Source organism: Geotrypetes seraphini, chromosome 14 (assembly GCF_902459505.1).
Source record: "Geotrypetes seraphini chromosome 14, aGeoSer1.1, whole genome shotgun sequence".
Lineage (NCBI taxonomy): Eukaryota > Metazoa > Chordata > Amphibia > Gymnophiona > Dermophiidae > Geotrypetes > Geotrypetes seraphini.
Genome location: NC_047097.1, coordinates 76,794,867 through 76,815,273, shown reverse-complemented (window position 1 = coordinate 76,815,273; position 20,407 = coordinate 76,794,867). Strand labels below are relative to the sequence as shown.

General features: G+C 45.6%; 1 protein-coding gene across 5 annotated transcripts in view; it reads right to left on the bottom strand.

Annotated features, from left to right (window-relative positions):
- ARNT2 (aryl hydrocarbon receptor nuclear translocator 2) overlaps positions 1-20,407 on the bottom strand; it is a 247,304-nt gene that overhangs the window by 206,697 nt on the left and 20,200 nt on the right. For all 5 annotated transcript variants that reach the window (XM_033920572.1, XM_033920576.1, XM_033920573.1 and 2 more), the window contains one exon: positions 7,546-7,593. In XM_033920572.1, the coding sequence (XP_033776463.1) occupies positions 7,546-7,593 (48 nt within the window). The remainder of the gene's footprint in view (positions 1-7,545; positions 7,594-20,407) is intronic.

Here is a 20,407-nt window from a genome sequence, read left to right as displayed (position 1 = left end):
GGCAACGAGGAAGGCCCGAAGCAAGCAAGAGCAGCAAGTTGTAAGCTTCCCTCCGTCACTGACTTATGGGAGATAGGTCAGCGACGGAAGGAAATTTACAACTTGCCTTAGTCTGTAGCAAATCTGCCGATGGGTGTGTGAGACGGGGGGGGATGGGAAGAGAAATGCTGCTGCACCCAATTGGGGGGGAGGGGGAAGAGAAATGCTACTGCTGATGTACCCAATTTGGGGGGAAGGGGGAAGAGAAATACTGCTGCACCCAATTAGAGGGGGAAGAGACATGCTGCTGCACCCAATGGGAGAGGGGGAAGAGACATGCTGCTGCACCCAATTAGAGGGGGAAGAGAGATGCTGCTGCACCCAATTGGGGAGGGGGAAGAGAGATGCTGCTGCACCCAATTGGGGGGAGGGGGAAGAGAAATGCTGCTGCACTCAATTGGGGGGAGGGGGAAGAGAAATGCTGCTGCTGCACTCAATTGGGGGGAGGGGGAAGAGAAATGCTGATGCACCCAATTGGAGGGGATGAGGAAAAGAAATGCTGCTGCTGCTGAACCCAACTGGGGAGGGGGAGAGGAAGAGAAATGCTGCTGCTGAACCCAACTGGGGAGAGAGAGGGAAGGAAGGAGAAGGAAGACCAGGGAAGGGAGAAGAGAGGAAAGAGATGCCAAGACCATGGGAGGGAGGGAAAGGAAAGGAGATACCAGACCATGGAGAGAGAGATGTCAGGGCATATGGGGGGGAAGAGACAGATGCCAGACCATGTGAAATGAAGGAAGGAGGGAGAGAAAGGAAGGAGAAGAGATGCTAGATAATGGAGTGGGAGGTGGAGATGGAAGAAGAGGAGAGAGATGCCAGGGCATGGGGGAGGGAAGGGAAACAAAGTAGACATAAAATGCCAGACCAGAGGGAAAGGAAGGAGATGAGGTGCCAGAGCAAGGAGGTAGAGGGAGAGATAGGAGAGAGATGCCAAGGCATGGGGGGAGGGAAGGGAAGGAAAGGAAAGGAGAAGAGAGAGATGCCAGAGCATAGGGGAATGGGTGGAGACAAAAAAATGGAGAGGGGGTGAAGCTGAAATGAATCATGTGCAAAGGAGAGAAAGGGCACAGGATATACAGTTTATTGAAGGGACATAGAAAGAGGGAAGATGCCATATGGAAGAGAGAGAGAGGGCGGACACTGGATGGAAAGGGAAGAGAGGGTGGACAGTGTATGCAAGGGGTAAAGAGAGGGTGGACAGTAGATGGAAGGGGTAATGAGAGAGAAGGCAAAGGCTGTGTGGAAGGGGCAAAGAGAGAGGACAGATGTTGCATGGAAGGGAGAGAGGACTAACGCTGACTAGAAAGAAGAGAGCGAAAAGATGAGTAAAGCAGAAACGATAAAAGATAGAAAAAAATTTTTTTGTTGCTTTACGTAGAATCAAGTAGTATTGTAACTGTATTGATTAAAGTTTATAAACAGGAAATGGAAATAAGGCAATTTTTTTTTGACTAACCCCTTTCCTCAGGACAGGATACCATAACAGCAGTATACTGTACTGTCTTGAAGAAAGTTTCGGCCTCTGAAAGCTAATTACTACTAATTGAAAAATGGATTAGTCCAATAAAATTGTATTTTCTTATTTCTCATTATTTGTTTTATTTCTATTTGTTAATTTGTAAAGTGGTGATTGTTATGTAGCAATTTTTTCAAATTTATATCTACTGTCTTTATATTTTGCACAGTATTAGGGGACATGTGTCACTGTTTCTGTGATGTTGCATTGTATAATATTAATAATAATAACTTTATTCTTCTATACCACCACAATCTTGCGACTTCTAGGCGGTTTACAATCAAGAGTGCAGGACATTCAGCGAAATACAATAAGTAGATATTCAGAGAAAATACAGAGATCAGAGACCTCAGGAGGCAATAGTATAGAAATACAATTTGCTGAGTGAAAATGTAATATGTATGTATGTATACAGAGTCTGGTTTCTTGGCGGTTCAGTTTAACTACAGACCGGTGAGTCTGACCTCGGTACCGGGAAAGATGGTAGAGTCACTGATAAAGGACAGCATCATTAATCACCTTGACGGATACGGGCTGATGAGGACCAGTCAGCATGGTTTTAGCAAAGGCAGATCGTGTTTGACGAACTTGCTGCACTTCTTTGAGGGAGTAAACAGACAGATAGACAAGGGTGATCCGGTCAACATTATATATCTGGATTTTCAGAAGGCGTTCGACAAGGTTCCGCATGAACGACTACTTCGGAAAATTGCAAGCCATGGAATTGAGGGTGAAATACTCACGTAGATTAAAAACTGGCTGGAGCATAGGAAACAGAGAGTGGGGGGTAAATGGACAATACTCGGACTGGAAGAGCGTCACCAGTGGGCGCAGGGCTCGGTGCTTGGACCCGTGCTCTTTAACATCTTTATAAATGATCTGGACATAGGTACGACGAGCGAGGTGATTAAATTTGCGGATGATATGAAGTTATTCAGAGTAGTAAAGACGCAGGGGGATTGCGAAGATCTGCAACGTGACATAATCAAGCTCGAAGAACGAGCATCGACATGGCAGGTGAGGTTCAACGTGGATAAGTGTAAAGTGATGCATGTCGGTAACAAAAATCTCATGCACGAATACAGGATGTCCGGGGCGGTACTTGGAGAGACCTCCCAGGAAAAGGACTTGGGAGTTCTGATCGACAAGTCGATGAAGCCGTCCACACAATGTGCGGCTGCAGCAAAAAGGGCAAACAGAATGCTAGGAATGATAAAGAAGGGGATCACGAACAGATCAGAGAAGGCTATCATGCCGCTGTACTGGGCCATGGTACGCCCTCACCTGGAGTACTGCGTCCAGCACTGGTCACCGTACATGAAGAAGGACACGGTACTACTCGAGAGGGTCCAGAGAAGAGCGACTAAGATGGTTAAGGGGCTGGAGGAGCTGCCGTACAGCGAAAGATTAGAGAAACTGGGTCTCTTCTCCCTCGAACAGAGGAGATTGAGAGAGGACATGATCAAAACATTCAAGGTACTGAAGGGGATAGACTTAGTAGATAAGGACAGGTTGTTCACCCTCTCCAAGGTAGGGAGAACAAGAGGGCACTCTCTAAAGTTGAAAGGGGTTAGATTCCGTACAAACGTAAGGAAGTTGTTCTTCACCCAGAGAGTGGTGGAAAGCTGGAATGCTCTTCCAGAGGCTGTTATAGGGGAAAACACCCTCCAAGGATTCAAGACAAAGTTAGACAAGTTTCTGCTGAACAAGAACGTGCACTGGTAGGGCTAGTCTCAGTTAGGGTGCTGGTCTTAGACTAGAGGGCCGCCACGTGAGCGGACTGCTGGGCAAGATGGACCACTGGTCTGACTCAGCAGTGGCAATTCTTATGTTCTTATAACTTTTGTCTATATAGTTCTATTTTTAGTTTGTGATTATTCCATATTGGGCAAGGATTTATCTGTGTGTTCTGTGTGTATGAAAAGGACATGGTTTTCTGTTAGCATCGACTGTGCAGGATCTGGCTTGTTTAGTTTTACAATGCGTGTGTTGGTGTTCTAGTGCTCACTGCAGTGTTTAAGATGCTGCCTTTTCCTAGGTGCACCCTTGTTGTGTGACTCATGGATTATTACTAAAATTAACTTTGTTATATAGAGGAGGGGGTTGTTAAAAAATGATCAGCACTGGCTGTCATATATACTAGGGACGCCACTGGATTTAATGACCCTATTCTAACTTTACTGTTGCCATAAGTAGTGGTGGTGGTGGTTGTGGTCCCCCCATCCCCCCCCCAGTATAAAGAATTAAATTAAAGTTGTATTAACATCAAGCAGCTTTCAAATGACATATAAGCAAATTAAAAATAAAATATTTTTAATACATTGCTAATTATTACCTGCATCTTTACCTAAACTGTTTTGCCCTAGCTTTCACTTTGATCTTTATCTACTACTTTTTTATTTTGCTGTAGTGCAATCATACAGGTCTCCTTCAAGGCTCAGTAACACCTCTCCATAAATTATGTGGAAGAGGTCTGGAAGTGGGTATTGCATCTATTTCATATCCTCAGTGAGACCTTAGGAAGGAACCTAGAGGTGCTGTAGAGCTGTTTCTTGTATGACTGGATGAGCTATATTTATCCTTGAGGTTCTTCATTTTTAGCATGCTTAATATACAGCTTGTACATGTCTGTGAAATATGGTTTGACATGAAAAGCTGGAAAGCTGCCCCATTTTGTGGAAGGAGTATTTTTGTTTACTGTTGCTAGAACAGTCTTGACTTTGATAACTTGCATAGTGTGGGTGCAGAGAGTAAATGTTTTACATCTGTCCTTGAATGCCATACGTTTTAGTTATTACCAGAGGAACATGAGGGATGTCTGTTTGGTTTCAACAAATGTGAGAACTGTAAGCAGATGGATACTAATAGCAAGCATTTTTCCATTGGGTTCTGTAACTACCCTGCATGCACGTCAGCACACATTGTTTACCGCTACTGCTCCCTGATTGCTGGCAGCAGCAAAGCTGACAAAGAAGCTGTATTACTTTGGGAAATCTTATCGGCTTATGGCTGGTGCTCATAAGAACAAAACTGTGCTCAATCTCACAATATCGATCTTATCATTTATGAAGATGAAAATGGAGAAAAACAGAAAATGACGGCATAGGAGGAAACGGAAACAGAATGTAAAGGCAGTATGCAAAGATGTTCCTAGAACAGGATGGTAGCTCACCTCAGAAACAGATTTGTGTCACTACACAGGATCTCTTTATAGAGGAGTCAAATGAGGGCTTGTGCTCCATTCCAAAAGGAAAAGAATTAGACATCAACATTGCTAAAATGGAAACCGAGTGGGTCTGCAGTAGTGATCAATTGCGGAGGGTGGGGTAAATTTTCCAAACTTTTATAGGTATCATCAAGCCTATATTTTACGCCAAGGTATGTATTGGGTCCTCCCAGAGCTCAGGGAAAATATCCCAGATTGGTTGAATCTGGAATGGTGACTCATGTTATCAGTGTAAAGATGCCTAGAATATATAAAGAGAACAGAATATTGATGGATACATGGAAAACATTGCGTTATATCAGTAATTTAACACCTAACCCAATACATAAATCAACAAATCAATCTATATGGCTAAACTCCAAGATTCAAATTGGCGGATTGAAAATCGTATGGAAGCATTGGATTATTACAGGTATACGGACCTTAGATGATGTTATTTTAAATGGTAAACTGCTTGATTTTTCACAGTTGCAACATAAATATGGTCTTAATAAATCACAAAGTTTCAAATGGTTGCAGCTGAAGCAGGCTATTTAGGAGGGGTTCCCTGAATGGAAAAATCTTAATAATCAGTATAGCTTGGAATTCTTATGCTTTCAGGCAGATTTCTTGGGACACCAGGCCGCACAGTGGTATAAATTAATAACTGGATATATGAATAAAAAACCTAAGACTGGTCTTAGAGACATTTGGAGCATTGAGATTAAGCATCAGATTTCTGCATCTCAATGGCCACGAATTTGGTCTTGGAGAATGAGATGTACAGTGTCTGCATCTATGAGACAAACTTGGTTCTTTTTGTTACATAAGAGCATTTTGGACCCCAGTTAGATTACAAAAGTTGGATAGCTCTAAGTCTAATAGATGCTGGCATTGTAATCTGGAAGCAGGGACTCTAGATCATTTAATATTCTATTGTCCCTGCATCACGGCCTTTTGAAAATCAATCTGGTCTCAAATTAATTGTTTATTAGATAACCATGTAGCTCTATCATATGATACAATTTTATTCGGTACCTCAATGAGAATAAAAAGTCAAATTTCATCAAGCTAAGAGAGCGAATAGAATGCTAGGTATAATCAAGAAGGGTATTACAACCAGAACGAAAGAAGTTATCCTGCCGCTGTACCGGGCAATGGTGCGTCCGCATCTTGAATACTGCGTCCAGTATTGGTCACCGTACCTTAAGAAGGATATGGCGTTACTCGAGAGAGTTCAGAGGAGAGCGACACGACTGATTAAGGGGATGGAAAGTCTCTCATACGCTGAGAGATTAGAGAACCTGGGTCTCTTTTCCCTGGAGAAGAGGAGACTTAGAGGGGATATGATAGAGACTTACAAGATCATGAAGGGCATAGAGAGAGTAGAGAGGGACAGATTCTTCAAACTTTCAGAAAATAAAAAAACAAGAGGGCATTCGGAAAAGTTGAAAGGGGACAGATTCAGAACGAATGCTAGGAAGTTCTTCTTTACCCAACGTGTGGTGGACACCTGGAATGCGCTTCCAGAGGACGTTATAGGGCAGAGTACAGTTTTGGGGTTTAAGAAAGGATTGGACAATTTTCTGCTGGAAAAGGGGATAGAAGGGTATAGATAGAGGTTTACTACACAGGTCCTGGACCTGTTGGGCCGCTGCGTGAGCGGACTGCTGGGCGCGATGGACCTCAGGTCTGACCCAGCAGAGGCATTGCTTATGTTCTTATGTTTTTAATAATAAACTTTTATTGATAATGACAGGAGTCGCCATTCAACATATCACTAGGAATTGGAAAAATTACACAAGACTTAATTACACCTTCTGGTGGAATTCATTGCGTCACATATACAAAATGGAAAGAACAATTCCCATACAAAAAGGGAATTATAATAATTTTAAAAAGATTTGGGGGCCACTGATAACTTATTGTAATGATTAGATGCCATTTTACACTGAAAGTACATTTATATTTATAGGGTGGGGGATGGAATAGCATTTTAAGGTTTAATCAATAAATATGAAGCTAATGCTTATATAATATTTTTGACTACAATATTTGTGGGAAAGGTGGGTGATGGAGGGAATTAATTTATGTGTTTAATATGATAATAGTAAGAAATTCAAGTGTTGTGTACAAGTTCAGATGATGTAATATTGAGTAACCCAAACCCCTCATTGAGCTAAGTTATGATTCTATTAATCATTCAAAAGTGATGTTCTGACAAGTATAAAACAAGCATAAGAAGAAAGGAGAAAATCCTATACTTTATATCATTTCAAGGACTATAACAATCTTTATTAACTAACATCCTGGCTTGAAGTGTGATCTCTACAGAAACAGTTGCAATGACTGGGAGGTAAACTCTGTTCCCATTCTAGGGGGGTGCGTTCCCCCCTTGTTGAGTTTCACATTTCTGAGCAACTTAAAACATATTGATTACACTTCATAGACAGGTTTGTGTTGAATGCGAAGTCAGTTCATATATTATTTATTAAACATGTATGTATGGCAGAAAGCGAAGGAGAGAAAACCAGCAAATGGATAAGATGGCTCTGGATACACAGTTAAGAGCACGGACAGAAGGAAGTGTAACCAGAGACTGGGAAAAGATGGTTACAAAAACAAAATCACCAGACAACAAAGGTAGGGGAAGTAATTTTATTTTCAATTTAGTGATTGAATTATGTCAATTTTGAGAATTTACATCTGCTGTCTATATTTTGCATTGTTCGGGAAGAAATGCATTTGTTTCTATTTCTCCATTTCTCTTAAAGCTCATAAAACACACCTTGAAAATTTGCTGGGTCCTTCTCCATCCTCATCATCAAAGTCCATTCTAAAAGAGATAAGTATTTTTATTAGCTTTTCAGCTACCAAACTTTGCCATTCAGAGCTTACTTTTTTAGGAGAATGAATTCCCAAGTGCCAAATTGCCCAATATTATTTGTCAATTGTGGCTAAAGTTTATAGAATAGCAGCACTACTGCACACAGTTGGCACCATTAATTGGCTCTTATGTGAATAAGTGCTTGGCGTTACTCTGTAAACTTAGCTTGCAACTTATATAGCACAATCCTGAAAAGTGAGCCACAGTTGTCCCATCATATTGCACTTAAATGCAGCAACCTACATCACACATTGACCTAGTGTTAGAAGTGGTTGGCATGCCAAAGCAGCTTTCACTTTTATTCTACACCAGGTCAGTCATACAGGGGGAACTGCTCCAGCAGTTGCTTATGGGACCCATGTGGGAAGAGGCCATTTTGCACTTAAGTGTTTACAAATGAGGAAAGTGTTTCTGATGTTACAGTGGATGATCATGTGGCAACCAGTGATCACCACATGGTGTGGTTTAATATTAAATACACAAAGAAAGTGGAATGAAACAAAAATAAAAAATAACTTTATCAATTCAATTGCACAAATAGATCATAAATGGATGAAGGCAAACCTCAGACCGTATTGCTACGTCTCATAACAGCCAAAGGCTATTGACAAATGCAATATTGTAGTTTCAATCACTGGTCTGCCACCATCCCCTTCGTGTGAATGTAATAATTCATTAAGTGCAATAATTAAAACATTTTTCAATGGATTTTATAATTTTGTATAAGCAAAGTTATTGTGATTGTCAAAATTAATAATGAAGTTGTATGAGGTCATATGAAACATTCTGTGCAAGAATAGCAGTTTTGTTGTAAATAGATAAAGATTTCAAAATTTATCATTGAAACTGACTCAGTTTATAATATCAAAAAATTCATAAAAACCACTTATCTTATCTTAGTGGCACAGAAACTAACTCTATGAAGTTTATCAGAAAATCAAAAAATTCATAGAAACCACTTCTCTTAGTTACTGTGCCACTAAGAGAAGTGGTTTCTATGAATTTTTTGATATTATATTATAAACTGAGTCAGTTTCAATGATAAATTTTGAAATCTTTATCTCCCTCCCTCTCCCTTACCTTCGCGGCGCGTTAGTAAAGTAATTTTCTCAAGCCGGCCAAGCCTGCCTGCAGTCGCGTGCATCTGCGGGCGGAAGCTTCTCCTCCGATGCAACTTACGGTTGCGTCAGAGGAGAAGCTTCCACCCACAGACGCACGCGACTGCAGGCAGGCTCGGCCAGCTTGAGACAGTTACTCTGGAAAGTTATTTAAAACGTGCCACAAAGGTAAGGGGGAGGGAGGGAGATACTCGGGCCACGCAAGTGGAGCTAAAGGGCGGTGAGGTGGCGAGAGGGAAGGGTGGTGGTGAGGAGAAGACGCTGAAGGGAAATGGGGAAGACAGAGTGGGGAGAAGACGCTGGAAGGGAAATGGGGAACAGAGAGTGGGGAGAAGACGCTGGAAGACAGATGCCAGACTATGGGGGGAGCGTGAAGGGAGATGCACAGTAACAGAGCAAATGGAAGATGCAGAGAGAAGACAGACAGTGGATGGAAGGAATTGAATGAGAAGATGAGGAAACCAGACAACAAAGGTAGAAAAAAATTTCTATTTATTTATTTATTTATTTTTTTGCTTTAGGATAAGGTAGTATATTAGTCGTGTTGATAAAAATTTATAAACAAAGCCCTGCCAGCTGAACATCTCTTTCTCTAGTTCAGCAGCCAGAACTTTGATTTATAAGGAAGGAATAAGCTAAATATTGCAGTACTGAGGCTTGTATGGATGCTGCGAGAATAGTAGTCGCAGAGACGGGGCGGGGACAGTGGTCGCGGGGACGGGGCAGGAACAGTGGTTGCGGGGATGGGGCTGGGCGGGGACAGAGGTCGCGGGGACGGGGCGGTGACAGGGGCGGTGGTCGTGGGGATGGGGCGGGGACGGGGACACATTTTTTTCCCGTGTCATTCTCTACCATCCATTCACGTAAGAAAATGTTTATGAACAAATTGAAAAATTGACGGTGGACAAAGCCATGAGACTGGATGGAGCTCACAGAGGTTCTGGTGGGTCCTCTTAAAAGATTTGTTCAATAAATCCTTGGATACTTGAGAGGTTCCATGGGATTGAAGAGCGGGTATGGTCTCTATTCACAAAAGCGGCCATAGAGATGAAGCGGGAAACTAAATGCTGGTAAGCCTCACTTTGGTTATTGAAAAAATTATGGAAGCGTTGCTGAAGTGGAATTTCCTAGAATCTAATGGGTTACAAGATCAGAAGTAAAATGGTTTAATTAAAGGTAAATTGTGCCAAACGAATCTGATTGAATTCTTTGACTGGGCAACAAGACAATTGGATTGAAGACGTATGCTAGATGGACAGACGCCAGTGGGTGGTGGTTAATGGAATTCACATGGAAGAAGGAAAGGCGAGTTGTGGAGTGCCTCAAGGATCAGTGCTGAGACCGATTCTGTTCACTATGTTGGTGAGTAAAATTGATGAAGTGTTAGAAGGTAAGGTTTGCCTTTTTACAGATTATACCAAGATTTGTAAGAGTGGACACCCCGGTGTAGATGAGCATTGGGGCTAGTGCAGAGGAGAGCGTCTACTGGATGATGAGTGGCAGCAAGTATGGTGCCATGAAGATCTGTCATGTCTCTCAGCCAACTCAGTGAGTGCATCAAGTGGGAAGTGGAAATCCAGTCTCTAGAAAAGGAACGAAAGATTAGGTTACTTACCTCTGCTAATCTTCTTTCTTGTAAATAGACACTGGAATTTTCACCAGTGGGTTTGTGTATCCTCTCTAGCTCTGAGCTGCAGATATTCCAAAACAAACCTTACAGGGACCTCGGTAACCAGAGGACACTCGCTGAAAATCAGGGGAGGGAAATTTCAAGGTGATGCTAGGAAGTACTTCTTCACCGAAAGGGTGGTCGATCATTGGAACGAGCTGCCTCAGCAGGTGATTGGGGCCAACAGCGTGTCAGATTTTAAGAAAAAATGGGATATTCACGTGGGATCTATAGGGGAGTAAAAGTCAGGGAGTTGGTCATTGGTATGGGCAGACTCGATGGGATATGGCCCTTTTCTGCCGTCAATTTCTATGTTTCTAACCTTTAGCCCCTCCCTAGGTATATACATCCTGTCACGTGCCTTAGAATTCCAGTCTGTAAATAAGCCAGGGAAACCTAAGAAGAACAGGAAACACCAGAAAGGAAAGAGAGGAGTGTGGGAACTCCCCCGTTACATGTCAATTCTGCTCAGGAGAAATAAAACAGAACAATTAGTGGCCAATGGCCAAACATTGCATAGCTTTAAATTGGAACAATGTCAAAGAACAGTATAACATTGAAAAAGAAACATAGCCTGAGGGCGCAGATGGGGTTACCACCCCAGGATCCCCCTAACTCCCAACCCTATATAGAAGGGACCAGAAGGGAATCTCAGGGAGGCTGGTCAAGATAGACATCCACTTACCATGTATTGTCAGGTGGCCTGCGAATTGGACAGAAGAGATGGGTGGGTGTGAAAATTCCAGAGTCTATTTACAAGAAAGAAGATTAGCAGAGGTAAGTAACCTAATATTTCATTCTTGTACAATAAACTCTGGAATCTTCACCAGCGGGACGTATCAAAGCAGTCCCAATGGGGACCCAATGAGCCTGCTGCCAGGACTGAAGTCCCAAAAACAGCATCTTGCTTAGCTGCCACATCAAGTCGGTAAAACTTGGCAAAGGCAGGAATCCAGGCCCAAGTGAATGCTCTGCAAATTGTATCAGGAGAAACAGCAGAAGACTCGGCCGAAGAGAAAGCCATTCCTCTGGTAGAGAGAGCCCTCACCCCAAGGGGAGGCCTCTTCCCTGCTGGCACAGAAGCAGCGGAAATGGCCGCTCACATCCATGTAGAGATGGAAGCCCTGGGAGCAGGCCAGCCCCTGCGAGCCGGACCTGCCAAGACAATCAGACGATCGGAAAGACGGAAGTCATCGGAAGCCGCCAGGTATCTCGGAAGGAGAAGCTGGACATCCAGCGACCGCAACACCTGGCCTGGGACATAGAGCCCAACAGATCAAATGCGGGCAACCAAACTTTTTGACTGACAAGGAACAGGGAAACCACCTTCGGGAGAAAGGACATCTGACTGGCAGAAAACTGCAGAATCTGAAATTTGGAGAAAGGACCTCGGCCGTGCAGACGGGACACTACAAGAATCACGGTCCTGATGGAAAGATCTTTCAGAGAGATCTGATCCAGGGGTTCGTAGGGTGGACTAGCCAGTGAAAGCCGAACCAAAGACAAATCCTATAAGGAACAAGGCTTCCTGAAAGGAGGCTGCAGTCTCCCCACCCCTCACAAGAAGTGGACAATGGAGAGACGCCAGAGAACCCCTGAGAGCAGCGGGCCCCAAACACAAAAGTCCCGCAATTAGACATGGAGTGAAGACACTGCCAACCTGCAGGAATTTGAGGACATGAGCCACAGAGGGGGGGGGTTTGAGGAATCTACCCAAGCCCTCACACAGCAAACCTGGAAACACCTCCAGGCCTGAGCAAAGCCAGACACAGCAGAGTTCCAGTCACTCTGAAGGAGCGTAGAGATGACCGCAGAAGAATAGTCCCGAGCGGACAAAGCTGCACGCTCAAGAGCCAAGCCCGTAAGCCCCAAAACAGACTGAAACTTGGAGCACTATGGGAACCTCTGGGGACAGAGAAGCCACAGCCCTCTGGTCCATGCGCAACTGTGCGTACCACGTTCTCAGAGGCCAACTGAGGCCACCTGGAGCACCACACCCACGAGCATACCCTCAGTGCTGAACACGCCCTACCAAGTGCCATGGAGGAAAAACATAAAGAAGATCCTCCCCAGGGGCCAAGGCGGGAACAGAGCAACCAGCCTCTCACTGCCGCCCTGTCTGCGTCAACTGAAGAATCTGACCGCCTTCTGGAGCCAGGCAGATGCCACCAGATGGAGGGCCGGACGGCCCCACCACCAAACGATGGTCTCGAATGCCATCCTGGATAAGGACCCATCTCCCGGGTCCAGAATCAGACAACTGAGAAAGTCAGCCTAAATGGAGTCTATGCCGGTCACTTGGGCCGCGGACAAGGTCACCTGATACTTTTCCCCCCAGGAAAAGAGCATCTGGGCCACCAGACTCAGCAGGGGACAATGTGCGCTTCCCTCAGACACTTGCCAAAAGACACCGCTGACGTGGTGTCGGAGAACACCAAATCGCCTTCCGATGGAGAAAGTTGAACCCGCAAGAGAGCCAGCTGGAGTGAACGACATTCCAGGTGATGGATGGAACAACTGCATTCCAGCACCATCCACTGGCCCTGCGCCAGGATAGTTTTGCAAAGTGCCTCCCAACCGAACAGGCTCATAGAAACATAGAAACAGAGTATGACGGCAGAAAAGGGCTGACGGCCCAACAAGTCTGCCCACTCAAGAACCCTCCCTCCTCCCTCCTTCAGGAATCCATCTTTTAAGCATTCCTCTGAAGCGACCCCACCTGTCTGTCCCATCGTCCCTTGAAGTCGAGCGTGGTTCTGGCCTCGACTACCTGACGTGGAAGACCATTCCATCGATCAATTACCCTTTCGGTGAAGAAATACTTCCTGGTGTCCCCATGAAATCTTCCCCCCCTGAGTTTTAGCGGATGCCCTCTTGTCGCCGTGGGACCCGTACGACAAAATATTTCTTCCTCTGCATAAATACAGCCGTGATGTATTTGAATGTTTCTATCATGTCCCCCCTTTCCCTGCGCTCTTCGAGAGAATATAAGCGCAGCCTGCTCAAACGTTCTTCAAATGGGAGATTTTTTAGTCCTGAGACCATCCTAGTGGCCATTCGCTGAATCGACTCCATTCTCTTCACATTCTTTTGATAATGTGGCCTCCAAAACTGAACACAGTACTCCAGGTGAGGTCTCACCATTGATCTGTACAAAGGCAGTAGCACTTCAGGCTTGCGACTAATAAAGCTCCTTCTGAAGCAGCCCAGCATTTGTCTAGTTTTTGCTGTTGCCTTCTCCACCTGATTCGCAACTTTCATATCTTCCCGGATGATTACTCCCAAGTCCCATTCTGCTACAGTTCTGGTTAGGTTTTCACCATTCAGGGTGTATGTTCTGCATGGATTTCTGCTACCAAGGTGCATAACCTTACATTTTTTGGCATTAAAATTCAGTTGCCAAGTACTGGACCATTGTTATAGTAAAAGTAGGTCCTGCTCCATAGCGTCGGGCATGATTGCGCTATCAGGTTCTGCTGCGCTGCCTACAATGTCGCATAGTTTAGCGTCATCAGCGAATAATGTAATTTTACCTCGAAGTCCTTGAGGCAGATCCCTTACAAAGATATTGAATAGTACTGGGCCCAAGACTGAGCCCTGTGGCACTCCACTGGACACTTCTGACGTTTTTGAGGGAATAGAAACATAGAAGATGACAGCAGAAAAGGGCTACAGCCCATCAAGTCTGCCCACTCTGCTTACCCTGTCTATGCCTAATGACCCAATTTTCTTATCTTGACCCTCGTAGGGATCCCACATGGGTATCCCATTTATTCTTAAAGTCTGGCACGCTGTCTGCCTCGATCACCTGCACTGGAAGCTTGTTCCAATGATCAACCACTCTCTCTGTGAAGAAATACTTTCTGGTGTCGCCATGAAATTTTCCGCCCCTGAGTTTGAGCGGGTGCCCTCTTGTGGCCGAGGGTCCCTTGAGAAAGAAAATATCATCTTCCACTTCGACATGTCCCGTGAGGTACTTAAATGTTTCGATCATGTCTCCCCTCTCCCTACTTTCCTCGAGAGTGTAGAGCTGCAATTTGTTCAGTCTCTCTTCGTACGAGAGACCCTTGAGCCCCGAGATCATCCTGGTGGCCGTCCGCTGAACCGATTCAATTCTGTGCACATCTTTACTGTAATGTGGCCTACAGAATTGTACACAGTACTCCAGATGAGGTCTCACCATGGCCCTGTACAACGGCATTATGACTTATGATGTCAACTGAAGTAAAGAGGGCAATAAATGACAAAAAAGTATCCTTCCGGAGATGGAATAAGGACCCAACGGAGGAAAATCACCAGGCGCACAGGAAATGCCAAAAGGAATGCCACCAAGAGGTTAGAAAAGCGAAAGGGGAATACGAAGAGGGGCTGGCCAGGGAGGCGAAAAACTTCAAGGCATTCTTCAGTTACGTAAAGGGGAAGCGACCAGCGAGAGAGGAGGTGGGGCCGTTGGACGATGGGGATAGGAAGGGAGTGATTAAGGAGGATAAAGAGGTAGCTGAGAGGTTGAACACGTTCTTCTCGTCGGTTTTCACGAGCGAAGACACATCTAATATACCGGACTCAGAGGAGCTCATGAGTGGGGAACAGGCCGAAAAATTGGAGCACATAGAGGTAAGTAAGGAGGATGTCCTCAAACAGATAGACAGGTTAAAATGCGTAAATCACCGGGCCCGGACAGGATCCACCCAAGAGTTCTGAAGGAACTAAGACAAGAAATAGCGGGCACAATCCAGCATGTTTGCAACCTATCCTTGAAAACTGGTGAGGTACCAGAGGACTGGAAATTGGCGAATGTCACACCTATCTTCAAGAAGGGATCGAGGGGTGACCCCGGGAACTACAGGCCGGTGAGCCTGACTTCAATTATAGGGAAGATGGTGGAAGCTATGATCAAGGACGGCATTTGCGAGCACATCGAGAGGAATGGCCTACTGAGAACAAGCCAGCACGGATTCTGTAAGGGAAGGTCGTGCCTAACGAACCTTCTGTACTTCTTTGAGGGAATAAGCAGTCGGGTGGACAATGGGGAACCCATAGACATCATTTACCTCGATTTTCAAAAGGCTTTCGACAAGGTGCCACATGAAAGGCTGCTTAGGAAGCTGTGGAACCACGGGGTGGGAGGGGATGTGCACAGATGGATCAAGCACTGGTTGTCGGGTAGACTGCAGAGGGTCGGAGTGAAGGGCCAATATTCTGACTGGCGGGGAGTCACGAGCGGTGTGCCACAGGGATCGGTGCTGGGGCCGTTACTCTTCAACATATTTATCAATGACCTGGAAAAGGAGGCAAAGTGCGAGGTTATAAAATTTGCAGACGATACCAAACTGTGCGGTAGAGTTAGGTCCAGGGAGGAGTGTGAGGACCTGCAAAGGGACCTGGACAAGCTGGAAGACTGGGCAAACAAATGGCAAATGCGCTTTAACGTGGAAAAATGCAAGGTCATGCATATAGAGAAAAAGAACCCGTTGTTCAACTACAAATTGGGGGGGGGCATTGTTGGGAGACAGCAGACTTGAGAGAGACTTGGGTGTGCTGGTGGATGCATCACTGAAGCCATCTGCACAGTGCGCAGCAGCCTCGAAAAAAGCCAACAGGATGCTGGGCATCATAAAGAGGGGCATAACAATCAGGACGCGGGAAGTCATCATGCCATTGTATCGAGCGATGGTGCGTCCACATCTGGAATACTGCGTTCAGTATTGGTCGCCACACCTCAAGAAGGACATGGCGGTACTTGAGAGAGTCCAAAGGAGAGCAACGAAACTGGTAAAAGGGCTGGAACACTGCCCATACGCCGAGAGGTTGGATAGGCTGGGGCTCTTCTCTCTGGAAAAAAGGAGGCTCAGGGGAGATATGATAGAGACCTTCAAGATCATGAGGGGCATAGAGAGGGTGGATAGGGACAGATTCTTCAGACTGAAGGGGACAACAAGTACGAGGGGGCATTCGGAGAAACTGAAGGGAGATAGGTTCAAAACAAATGCAAGGAAGTTTTTTTTCACCCAAAGGGTCGTGGACACTTGGAATGTGCTACCGGAGGAAGTGATCAGGCAGAGTACGGTACAGGGATTCAAACAGGGATTGGACGGATTCCTGAGGGATAAAGGGATCGTGGGATACTGAGAGAGGTGCTGGGATGTAACACAGGTATAGAAAGCTAACCAGGTAATAAATATAGAAACCCAACAGGTCGTGCATGTGCAAAACCGGAGGGTTAGGACTACGATGGGAAGATAGGACTTCAATGAGAAACCAAGGTGGCAAGGGAGCCCCTTCTGGTGATTCAGACAGGTCGTGACCTGTTTGGGCCGCCGCGGGAGCGGACTGCCGGGCAGGATGGACCTATGGTCTGACCCGGCGGAGGCACTGCTTATGATCTTATGTTCTTATGACTTCAGGCTTTCGGCTGACGAAACTTCTATTGATACAACCCAATATCTGCCTTGCCTTAGATGAAGCCTTCTCCACTTGATTGGCAGTTTCATGTCTGCACTGATGATTACTCCTAAATCTCATTCTGCTGAAGTCCTAGTTAAAGTTTCTCCATTCAAGAAGTACATCCTGCATGGATTTCTGCTTCCGAGATGCATGACCTTACATTTCTTAGCATTGAAGCCTAGCTACCAGGTTGAGGACCAACTTTCCAATGTAAGCAGGTCCTGCGCCATATGATTCTGTAAACTGCATTCACTTACAATATTACATAGTTTGGCGTCATCGGCGAATAGTGTTATTTTACCTTGAAGCTCTTGAGTCAGATCCCCTATGAATATGTTGAAAAGGAGTGGACCCAGGACCGAGCTCTGCGGCACTCCACTGGTCACCTCCGATGTTTTAAAGAGGGTACCATTAACCACCACCCTCTGAAGTCTGCCACTCAGCCAATCATTGACCCATGCAGTTAGTGTCTCTCCTAACCCCATCGATTCCATCTTGCTTAGCACCCTGCGGTGTGAGACACTGTCAAAAGCTTTACTGAAGTCCAGGTACACGACGTCCAAAGACTCTCCCTTTGGAGTCTACCGCTAAGCCAGTCTTCTACCCATGCAGTCAGTGTTTCTCCTAGGCCCATCATGTTCATCTTGTTCAGTAACCTACAGTGTGGGACACTATCAAAAGCCTTACTGAAGTCTAAATACACGATGTCCAGGGACTCTCCCTTATCCAGTTTCTTTGTTAGCCAGTCAAAGAAGTTTATCAGATTGGATTGACAAGACCTTCCCTTCGTAAAGCCATGCTGGTGGGGATCCCTTAGTCCTTTGTCATCCAAAATCATGTCCAATCTGTTTTTGAGCAACGTTTCCATAAGTTTACATACTATTGATGTGAGACTCACTGGCCTGTAATTTTCGGCCTCTGACCTGCATCCCTTTTTGTGGAGCGGGATAACGTTGGCAGTTTTCCAGTCCAAGCGAACTTTTCCCTTTGTTAGGGAAAGATTAAAAAGCTCAGCCAACGGTTCTACCAGAACATCTCTCAATTCCCGAAGTATTCTGGGGTATAGATTATCCGGGCCCATTGCTTTGTTCACCTTTAGCTTTGATAGTTCGTGGTAGACATTGTGGAACCGGGTCCATCGCTGCCAGTCCAGCAAATCTTTGAACTGCAGCCCACATGCATCAGGCATAATCCAGATTTCCCGTGACAAGAACAGGGAGAAATCTAACAGAGGTTGGGAAAAAAATTTAAAGCGGAGACCCGGTCTGAGCACTTCAAGCGGAGACCCGGTCTGACCCACAGGTCCGAAATCATCCTCTCCCATTCCATGTGGTGTATGCGCGACTGATGTGTGTAGTCCCTCTCTGTGGTATGGAGAGTACACCAAGGATCAATCAAATCCAACGTGTCACACAGGTAAGGAATAGGGAAGAGATGGACCTGGACCCGTACGATCTAGGTCAGGATCCATCATCTGATTAAGGTCTCCCAATAAAATCAACGGAATCGTCCGATCGCAGAGACCAACTTCAGCAAGAGAAGTAAAGTAGGCATGATCATAGTGATTGGGAGCATATACCACGAGTAAATTAAACATTTATCCAGACATGAGTACCTTACATAACAGAAATCTTCCAGCCTCATCTTTATGCAACAGCTCTACTGTACCAGGGAATCCCCGCCTTCTTATGCTTTGAGGAAGCAGAAAACATTTGACCCACCCACCCTCTCTGCAATTTAGCATGCTCCTCTGCTGTCAATCTAGTTTCTTGGAGACAAGTCAAATCTTCCCTGTGATGTTTCAAACGCTGCAAAATTTTTGCGCGCTTTACAGGGGAAGAAATTCCACACATTCCAGGAAAGGATTCTGAATTCTTACCACTCATAACTCACCAACAAAAACTGCAAACAAAATTGCAATCCAATCCTCCCCAGGCGCCCAGCCCTCGCCCAGAGAAATTATTGTAATAATAATAATAACTTTATTCTTCTATACCGCCACAATCTTTCAACTTCTAAACGGTTTACAATCAAGAGAGCTAGACATTCAGCGAGTTACTAAATGTGCAGATAGTCAGAGGAAAAACAGAGTGCAGAAACTTTAAGGAAGCAAAATTGTAGATATGCAATTTGCTGAGCGAGAGTATAAGGTATACAAATTGGAAGAGATTTCCAAATGGGCCTGTTAGGAGAAGGCCGTGCACACCTATAATCATAACAACAAATAATAAAGACACACTGGAGCTTTACATCCGTAAACCCATCCCTCCCAAACCCCCAACCCCCACAAATCCCAACCCCCCAACACAACTACCCCCTCTTCCCCACCAAGAAAACGTACGGCCATCCTATCGCCAAAACAGCAACAGGAGAGCAGAGCACAATACTGATACCTTCAGTACCGTCCCCTCTAATAAATGTAGATACACATAAGGAGATTACAGTAAATAATGCTCAATAAAACAAAGAACAACCAAGGGGAGTCACGTGATGATATGAGCGGGTGAGGACGTCTCCTCGTTCGCTCCGGGACAGCCCTGTGAAATCGTGCCTGATTTGAAGCTCATCCGACTTTACCCGCAGCCTGTAAAGTACCCGACGTGAATCGCCGTTGTATGGACCGGTATCTCGCTAGGTCGCCTGACTCTATGCCGCCGAAATTTGCAAAAAAAGATAAAGAACGTGCCAGACTCGTGGACCCTAAAATGGCGGCGAGCCCCGCGACGGCGGTCTCTGGCCTGACTGAATCGGCCCTGAGAGACATAAAAAATGCTTTGGAACAGGTCCTGGGGCCCCAAATGGAGACGCTTACTGCCCGGATCACCAGCATTGAATCCTTGCTTGCTACAGCTGCAGCCCGCACGACGGAGCTTGAAAAGAGGGTGTCAGACCTCGAAGACTCCACTACAGCACGGGGCACTGATATTGACACGCTACAGGCGCAGGTTAGAGCTCAGGCAGACAAACTCGATGACCTGGAAAACAGGTCTCGTCGCTCTAACCTGCGTCTGATGGGCATCCCCGAAACGCTGCCGGAACGCTCTCTGCCGGAACGATTGGAGAGCTGGTTTAAGGCGGAATTTGATCTGCGCCCCTCGATGGGTCCCCTGCACATTGAGCGGGCACATCGTTTAGGCCTTAGACCTGGCCTGGAGGCGCGCCCGCGCGTGGTGATCCTAAAACTCCTGAATTACCAACACAAGATTGAATTGATGCGACAATACAGACTGATGAAAGATACTCTGAAATTTGATGGAAATCCGGTCCGCATTAGCCAGGATTTTTCTGTGGCCCTGCAGGAACGGCGAAGACCATATTATCCTCTGTGCTCCCGCCTGGTGGATTTGAAGCAGCGTTTCCAATTTACTTACCCGGCTCATCTGAAGATTCACTGTAATGGCCTTTGGAAATCATTCCAGACCCCGGAGGCCGCAGACGACTACATCAAACAACTAGCGGTCCCGAATGAGTGACTTGCACGATGGATATGGCTGCGAGTGGTGGCTGATATGGATACTTGGGCTACATTACA